General features: G+C 37.7%; 1 protein-coding gene across 4 annotated transcripts in view; it reads right to left on the reverse strand.

The window, feature by feature from the left end:
* The window catches only part of slc12a8 (solute carrier family 12 member 8), a 148290-nt gene that overhangs the window by 13193 nt on the left and 125224 nt on the right, over positions 1 to 9873 (reverse strand). For all 4 annotated transcript variants that reach the window (XM_043693966.1, XM_043693963.1, XM_043693964.1 and 1 more), the window contains 2 exons: positions 5425 to 6139; positions 2167 to 2264 (listed from right to left, as the gene is read on the reverse strand). In XM_043693966.1, the coding sequence (XP_043549901.1) occupies positions 2167 to 2264; positions 5425 to 6139 (813 nt within the window). The remainder of the gene's footprint in view (positions 1 to 2166; positions 2265 to 5424; positions 6140 to 9873) is intronic.

Consider the following 9873-nt stretch of genomic DNA (forward strand, 5'->3'; position numbering starts at 1 on the left):
ACATATTGGCACTGGATAATTTGCAGCATTTATTATTTGAAATCCTCCATTAAAATGAATTGGAGATCAGGTCAGGTCAGACAGCATCCATGAAGAGAAGTGTGGAGGGGGCAGCATTTATATTATAGTTGAGGTGGGGGTGGGAGGGATGTAGAGAGCTGGTGGTGAAAATATGTTGATAGTTCAGCTTAGGTGATTGGAATGTGAGAATGGCAGAACAATGGTGTGTCTTAACTGCTAGCCTGGAAAGAACAGACAGTCCCACGAGAGTGTGGGCAGGAGATAAAGGACATGGCGACAGAGAATGTAACAAGTAAAGCTAAAAGAAAGTGAAGAAATGGAAGTTGGTTCACACTTTGAAGAGTTGAACTCAATATTAAGTCCAAAATACTGTACAGTGCCTAGTCTGAAGATGAGATGTTGTTCCTCCAGTTTGCGCTGTGTTTCACTGGAGCATTGCAGCATGCAGAGAACAGACAAGTAGGCATACAAGTGGGACTTTATGTTAAAATGACCTGCTACGGGAAGGTTAGAGCATACAACATAGAACAGTAGAGCACAGTAAGTCCCTTCAACTCACAATGTTGTGCCGAGAATGTATCTTAATCTAAGATCAACCCAACCTTCACACGCCTCAATTTACTTCCATCCATGTGCTTGTCCAGCAGTTGCTTAAATGTCCTTAATGTCTGTGACTCTACTACCATCGCTGGCAATGCATTCCACACACCCACCACTCTTTGCATAAAGAACCTACCTCTGATATCTCCCCATACCTTCCTCCAATAACCTTAAAATTATGACGCCTTGCGATAACCATTTCTGCCTTGGGGAAAAGTCTCTGCCTATCTACTCTATCTATGCCTCTCATAACCTTGCACACCTCTATCAAGTCACCTCTCTTCCTTCTTCTCTCCAGTGTGTAAAGCCCAAGCTCATTCAACCTCTCTTCATAAGACAAAGTTAAAAATCACACAACACCAGGTTATAGTCCAACAGGCTTATTTGGAAGCACTGGCTTTCAAAGCACCGCTCCTTCATTTCTGAAAGCTAGTGCTTCTAAATAAACCTGTTGGTCTATAACTTGGCGATGTGTGATTCTTAATGTTGTCCACCCCAGTCCAACACTGGCACTTCCAATTCATAAGACACGCCCTCCAATCCAGCATCCTGGTAAATCTCCTCTGCACCCTTTCTAAAGCACCTACATCCTTCCTATAGTACGGCGACCAGAAGTGGACACAAAATTCCAAGTGTGGGTCTAACCAGTGTTTTATAGAGCTGCAGCAAAGCCTCTCAGCTCATAAGCTCAATTCCCCCTTTTAATGAAAGCCAAAACACCATCCGCCTTCTTAACAACCCTATCAACTTGGATGGCAACTTTGAGGGATGTATGTAAATGGACCCCAAGATCCCACTGTTCCTCCACAATGCCAAAAATCCTATCTTCAACTCTGCATTCAGCATTCAAATTCAGCCTTCCAAACGAATCACTTGGGGTCATGTTTCCACACAGACTGGAGGTGTTCTGCAAAGCAGTCACTCAATCTGCATTTTTTATTTCCAATGTAGAGTATAATGTGTAAATGATCAGTAATAACTGCAAAATTATTAGAAATATTTACTTGCTGAGTCAGCCCAATGCAGACTATGAAAAGATAGTTAGTATCTTTGTAGACAAGAACCATGGGACGTTTTTAAGCCAATCCGGACTGTATTCAAACTGACATCCCAAAGGTGCTAGCTAAGCCAATGAACCACCCAATTCCCAAATGCAATATGCATAGTTTTTAAAATGGTTCAGAAAAACATTTGGAAGTTTTGACAGAGTGCACAATCTTGTAGAAGTAAACTAAAGATTACAGTTAACCACTAATCCAGATTCAAAGCTTAAAGAACTTGTTCAAAATCATGAATAATGAAGAAGATTAAAACAGCTAACTTTGGGAAATGTGAAAATGACACATTCAGCAAAAAAAAAGCACCAACCATTGAACAAGGTGGTAACCTACATGGTCATAAGATTTTTCTGGGACATAAATACACCAATTATAAACAAGCATTTATGTCTACCATAAAAGGGAAATCTTAATATAATCCATTCTGAAAGTGTTACATAAATGCTCCATGTGCTGTGCCATAGAATAGTTTCTACCAAATACTTACACCAAGTAAGGACAACCAACGATTGCAAAGTTTAGAATAAAATGATCTTGGCATCCTGTAAATCTCTGGTTCCTGAGACTTCTGCCTTTCAATGGAACCTACAGATCAGGAATAACAATATAAAAGTTATTTGACAGCTCATAATTCCTGATATTACACTTGTGTCTGGTATTAATAATGCAATTCTACTGAATGCTATCGTCAGTATGACAACGCATAATGTTTTCCTTCATTGAATTTAAAATAATTCCATCTTTCTTCACTTATAAGAAGATTAAAAAAAATGTTCATTTTCAACATGAAACAGTATCAGAATTGTCAAACAGTTAATAAAAATCAGTCATCTTTATTTCTATCGAACAATGTTTCTGAAATATAGCTGCATTGATAGCTGGAATTAAAGAATAATAGTTACCCTCTTGCTCTGCATGCATCTTCAGTATAATCTTTGTGTCAAATCATTTTCTACAGATTCACTGATTAGTCAGTGCCAAGTTGAAAACAACAAATAAAAAGAATGGCGTATTACAGACTTTCTGCAACACAGGGTGTGTGGTAATGTGCATTTTGAATGACATCTATTACCTTTTGTCATTTTATTGCCAATTTTCCATCATGTGACATTTGGTGCCCAAACCACAAATGATTTAAATGACTGAGCTGATGCCAAGTGACAATGGTGTATAACTGGAGGAAATGCAACTATTCCTAAAATTTCAGAGGTTTTCCAAACTGTCGTGGGTTTGGTGATGTGCATCATGAAATGAAATATGAACTCTAACACAAAACTGTAGGATGTATGATCAGTAGGTTTGCAGGTGACACAAAAATTGCTGATGTGGTAAATATAGAAGAGGAAAGCCTTAGACCAAAGGATGATATAGATAGGCTCGTCAGATGGGCTGAATAGTGGCAAATGGAATTTAATCTTGAAAGAGTGACATGATGCATTTTGAGAGGGTTAACCGCATGAAAGTAAACATTGAATGATAGGCGCTAGAAACTATAAAGATGAGAGACTTTGGTGGCATGTCTACAAATTCTTGAAGGCAGCAAGACAGGTCGGTAAGGTGGTTTAGAAAGCAAGTGAGTGGGGTATTGATATTATTAGTCATGATATTAAATACAAATACAAGGAAGTTATGATTGAGCTGAATACAACATTAATTAAGGCACAGCTTGAGTACTGTGTGCAGTTCTGGTTGCCACAATATAGAATGTACTAGAGAGGTTGCAGAAGAGATTCACATGATGTTGTCTGGGCTGGAGCAATTCAGCTATGAAGAGAGATTAAATAGGCTATGTGATTTTGCTTAGAGCAGAGAAGGTTGAGGGGTTGGGGAGTGCATCTGGTCAAGGGGAGGATCTCATTGAAACTTACAGAATACTGAATAGAATAGATGTTGGGAAGATGTTTTCACTGGCAAGAGAGATTAGGTCTCGAGGGCACAGGCTTGGAGTAAAGGGAGGACACTTTAGAATGGAGGTAAGGAGAAACTTCTTCAGCCAAAGAGTGGTGAACTTGTGGACCAATTCGTTACTGAAGAAGGCTGTGGAGGCCAGGTCATTGAGTATATTTAAAACAGAGATAGATAGTTTCTTGATTGTCAAGGGAATCAAGAATTACAGGGAGAAAGTGGCTGAATGGGGTCGAAAAAACTTATCAGCCATGATTGATAGAGCAGACTCGATGGGCTGAATGGCCTAATTTCTGCTCCTATGTCTTATGGAGGTGTACAGAATTCTGAGGGTAGATAGGAAAAAACTTTTCCTCTTAGTAAAGGGATCAATAACTATGGGTATTGTTTTAAGGTAAGGGTGAGCAAGCTGAGAAGGGATTTGAGGGATAAATGTTCAATTTGAAGATTGTAGGAATCTGAAACTCACTGAAAAGGTGTTAGAAGCAGGAACTCTCAAGACATTTAAAAATTATTAGATGAGCAGTCAAAACGTATATCATACAAGGCTATGGGCTATGTGTTGGAAAATGGATTAGAATTTATGGATGCTTGATGACCGTCAATGGACAATATGGGCCAAAAGATCTCTTTGCAAGCGATAAAAACTCCATGGCCCTAACTTTATAACTTCAGGGATCTCGGGGCACTGCCCTTTGCTCTACTAATGATTATGAATCACGATTTCCAGTTGTTATTGTGTCTTTAAAACACCAATCATTAGTACAGAACTGAGAGAAAATTTAGAGTCGAGTATGTGATGCCGGAAAAGCACAGCAGGTCAGGCAGCATCCGTGGAGCAGGAGAATCGACGTTCCGTGCATAAGCCCTTCATCAGGCCCTCAACTCTGATCTCCAGCACCTGCAGTCCTCACTTTCTCCTGAGAGAAAGTTAGGAAAACTTAATTGAAAATAAGTCTTTTTTGTAATACTTTTAAAAATGAGGTTTTTTACGGCGGGAGTTTGAGAACCAAGATGCATGGAAGAATCAAGAGGGATGCGCAGGACTCCAGGTTGATAGACATGGCAAGAAAAGTAAATACGAGAGAAGTTATAGAGGGAGAGAATGATGAGGCCAGGATTTTAATTTTATAATGGAGTAGGAAACAAATATTGTTCAATATACTGTCCTCTTAATATGGTGCCAGGTAAGGACAACTACATCTTACACATTTTGGAGCTTATGAATTACGTTTTGGAATATATGATTATAAGACATGGGATAAGCATTTCATAGCAGAGCAACCAAATTGGTGGAGGAATGAGAAGAATTGTACAGTTACATAGGCTTACAGGGATCACTTGGCATACTATCAAACACTAGGATTGATTCCATTGCATTGTCTATATTGGAAACCCTCCAGGAAATATTAGGATAAAACTATTGAAAAATATCAGCTAATACATCAATACACTGATGCTCAATTTGATTTGTCAGTCACTCAGTTTACTGAGTTACTTAGTCAGGAAATTGGAATGAAAAGAGCAGCTTTTGCTAAAGTATTTATGGCCTGTATTTATTAACAACCAGTGAAATTTTATGAGAGAACTTAGTTTGGCTTGGTAGATGGAAAAGAAGTCATTAACCTTCCTTAGCAATGGTATTGACTAAAACAGACAGACATCCATTAATTATGATTAAATTACTTACATTCAAAACTTAATTCAAAATGTTTCTACCCGATGTGATGTGATAGATCAGTAATTCCTGAGATAAGTTTCTAATATTAATTAACGAAATACTATCCTCAAGATTGAATAAAAAGCTGGAAGACTGATCAACTATTCCAAAAATAATTACCATATCCTTTTGTTTCTGTTGAATCATCTGTGTCTGTATAACAGTATTCTGAAGGCTCAATTATGTTGCTTTCAACATTGAGATGGGCTTCCACAACTTGAGGTACAAAAGCATTTTCCAAATGCTGGTGATGTCCTACATCCTGTCTGGACAGGTCTCCTGCATTCTGTTCAGGCAGGTTATCTGCAAGCTCTGTCCCTGCGACCTGGTTGATGCCCTCTTTATATGTTGCATTTGTGTTGTCAAGATTCAACATAAAACTGTTTTGCAATGTCTGTTTAGCAGGTACTCTTGCTTTTTTTAATCGGATAGATTGATTCACAATTCTTCCTTTATTGTTTTTTCCCACCTCTGCATTCCTGTTATGAGGCACTGTTTGAAAGATCTGATTCATATCTTTATTGAACTCAAGCAAAGATCCATTTGTACTTCCTTTTATTGGGCCAGTAGATCCATTTTTAAGTGGGCCTTCTGAGTTCAGCTTTGGTGATGGTTTATAAGTGCTAGCATTTACTTTATTCCTTTCTTTTTCATTTTGCTGAATATCATAGCTCATACATACAGAGAAGTAAGAGTAATCTACCACACTGTAAGTCAGCATAAAGTTGATGGTGACTATTGGGGCAAGAATATTCACTTGTCCAATAAAGATAAATGCCATAGTCACAAGTCCCACAAGAAATATTGCAGCCACTGGTGTTTTGTTTGGTCCTTTCTGAGAATAAAATATAATTAAAAGAATTAGTTCTCTATCTTAGAACCAAAAAAGTACAAACATATCATATGTTTATGTTGCAATAATTGATAGTTTTTTTAAAAATGGGTTATTGTAAAAAAAAAATCAAACGCAAAAACTATATGCAAAAATCATTACTCATCGTATAACGAAGGCGCAGTTGATGAAAATTACATCTGCACAAAGGAACTGGTTAGGGCTTGATGAAAGTTTCAAAGTTAGACTGATTCCCTGGAAATGTAACACAATTGCCTCCAAACTGAAATCAACTTGCTCAAATTCATGAGAGGACATCCATATGTTGTGTAGACTGAATATGCTTGATAAATAAAATGACTTACTTCATGCCCTATTTTGTCTTATATTCCTAAATTAGTTTCATGCAGAGTGGAAAGTGGAAAAGAGCACCGATTTCTTGGATATAGACTTGAATCTCACACTAAAAGATGAAACAAAAGGGATTATTTGCCAAATTAGAATCATTCAGCAAGGACCAGCATTTACAAGGACCGCTGGATAGGAAACTCTAACCTCTCAGCTCTCAGATTTTTCCATTCACTAATGTAGATGTATAGCAAATCAGGAACTGTAAATTCCTGATTTGCTGACAACTATTCCTGGGAGTGTCTAAATGGGAATTCACTCTGAAATCTCAAAAAATTGCTGAAATCTAAGAATTTAATTTTACACTCAGTCAATAAGGCAAGAAATTCATGTTGGCAATTTCTTCATTTGTCTCCCAAATAAGCGTGAGTATGATTAACTGAATTAAAGTATTCAAATTAATTTAACTTAGTGAATCACCAGCATTTCCTTAATCTCAGTTACAGGAGCTACAGTTGCAACTATGCATAAACTCTAAACTTGTTATATAAATAGAAAATCAAGGCTTGATTTGACTCCAAAACAAAGCAAAGTGAGACAACCTCCTCCACACATTCTTTAACAGCATTGCTCCTGTTACAGTTCTGACTGCATTTGTACGTTAAAAGCAACTTTGGTGTGAAACAGTTTTGTTTCACACCTACACAACAGTCACAGCATGACAGAATCTTAGGACACTCTAAACCCAACAGAAAAAAAGAAAATTCAACTGGTCTAGACTACTTAAGAGTGACAGTCCTTGGCAGAAGGCTGGTTTGCAGGTGCAACAGGTATTAAGAAGGCAAATGGAATTTTAACCTTCTTTGTTAGAGGGATTTAGTTTAAAAGCATGGAGGCTATGTTGCAGCTGTATAGGGTGCTGATGAGGCCACACCTGGGGTACTTGGTGCAGATTTGGTCTCCTTACTTGAGAAAGGATGTACTAGCACTAGACGCTGTGCAGAGGAGGTTCACTAGGTTGATTCCAGAGTTGAGGGTGTTGGCTTATAAATAGACTGGGATTATATTCATTGGAATTTAGAAGAATGAGAGGAATCTTATAGAAACATATAAAATTATGAAGGGAATAGATAAGATAGAAGTCAAAAGGATGTTTCCACTGGTGAATGAAACTAGGTCAAGAGGGCATAGCCTCAAAATTAGAGGAGAAGATTTAGGACTGAATTGAGAAGGAAATTCTTCACCCAGAGGGTTGTGAATCTATAGAATTCCCTGCCCAGTGAAGTAGTTCAGGCTCCCTCGTTGAATGCTTTTAAAGCTAAGATAGATCATTTTTTGAACAGTAAAGAATTGAAGGGTTACGCTGAGAGGGTGGGTAAGAGGAGTTGAGGCCATGACAAGGTCAGCCATGATCTTATTGAATCATGCAGCAGACTCGAAGGGTCAGATGGCCCACTCCTACTTCTGGTTTTTGTGTTCTTATGCATGCAGTTAGATTATTCTAATCTGGTGTACTAACTAATTATATGCTGATACTAGGAAGAAAGGAGGTCATAAGCACTTTAAAATATAATTTGGATAAAGGAATCTGGGATATAAATACACAAGGAAGTGTTTTGGAACAAATCGCAGCACAACATAGGTCAAAGTCTTTTTCTTTAAAAAATTTTCATTGAAATTTATTACATTGTTTTGCACTGTAATTTTAGTACTTGGAAGAAATTATAGATTTCAAAGGAAAAGGTTATTAACATGCAGCTTTCCCATTTAGTTTAGGGTTTGACAGATTCAGAAGGGTCTAATACTAACTTTTGAATGAGAAAAACTTGCAAGTAGGCGAGTTAGGGCACTACTAGTGTTTACTGTGAGATTACCAAATGTCCAAAGTCATTATCCAGCAAAGGATGTATGAGATCCCTGTAGACTCTTCATTAAAATATTATATAGACTTCTCTATATTAACAAATTAGTTACTTTTATGATATTTCTGACCTAAATACTAATAGCTTCTGTAATGTAAGTCAGCAATTCTGACAAACATATCAACAGATTTAGTACAAATTAGCATTTTCATTCAACAAGCTTCAAAGTCAATTTACTTTGTATGTTGTAATTAATTATGATGTGGTGATACCAGAGTTGGACCGAGGTGGGCAATGTCAAAAATCACACACGAGGTTATAGTCCAACAGATTTATTTGAAATTGCAAGCCTTCAGAGCTCAGCCCATTCCTCAGGCATGGTATGGTGAAGAGGTATGAGACACAGTATTTATAAGCAAAAAGTTAATAACTTTAAAACTAGCTGCCCTTGTTGAATCCTTTAATCAATTATGAGGTAGATTGCTGATTAAATTGCAAAATCCATTTTCCTTTCAAAACTTTGTTCCTAGAGTGTAATTAAAGATTTTGTCAAAGTACATGAGGTGACATTTCAGGTTAGACAATGTACTTTAGGTGTGAGGTCTCACTTTGAATCTGTCTATGGTGTTATAAAGATGTGGGTGTACTGTACCTTGAATAGAGTTAAAAGCTAGCAGAACTACCTGACAACATCAAGTGTTCTCAACAAGACACAATGCAGCATGTGGTCCAGCAGTTAGTGTAGCTGGTTGTCTGGAAACAAATAAAAAATTGAATTTGGCCAATCGGTTTAAATTATACCCCAAAATCCCAACCTCCAATCAAGTTTGAGTGAAGTATATTGATAATATTAAAAATCAATGAAACAATCCAATGCTTTGGTGTATAAGACCGGGGAAAATTGAACAGTTGAAAGAGAACTGCAACAAGACCAACAGATGTAGACTGCTAGTCAGAATTGTCTGAGAGGTACCTGTCTATAGAAGGAGTTTGCACAGAGAAAGACATCAACACAAACCTGGAGAGCAAATCTGTAAAGAGACAATTTGATAGCTGGCTGGTTTTGAAAGTTGAATTTTTCAATAAATCTTAATCAGGGGTTTTATTGGATTAGTATTATAGCAGGGAATGTAAAAGATAGGTGAGAGGAAGGAGTTGTAAATAGTTGTCAATTAATTATTCTCTGTTAAGAATGTCTCAGAGAGGGTGCAGAATGTTCTCACAGGGGAGAGGGGCCAGCAAGAGGTCATTGTCCACATTGGAACCAACGACATTGGAAGGGAAAAGGTTGAGACTCTGAAGGGAGATTACAGAGAGTTGGGCAAAAATTTAAAAAGGAGGTCCTCAAGTGTAGTAATATTTGGATTACTTCCAGTGCTTTGAGCTAGTGAGGGCAGGTATAGGAGGATAGAGCAGATGAATGCATGGCTGAGGAGCTGGTGTATGGGAGAAGGATTCACATTTTTGGATCATTGGAATCTCTTTTGGGGTAGATGTGACCTGTACAAGAAGGACGGATTGCACCTA

Source organism: Chiloscyllium plagiosum, chromosome 7 (genome assembly GCF_004010195.1).
Source record: "Chiloscyllium plagiosum isolate BGI_BamShark_2017 chromosome 7, ASM401019v2, whole genome shotgun sequence".
In the NCBI taxonomy this organism is placed as follows: Eukaryota; Metazoa; Chordata; class Chondrichthyes; order Orectolobiformes; family Hemiscylliidae; genus Chiloscyllium; species Chiloscyllium plagiosum.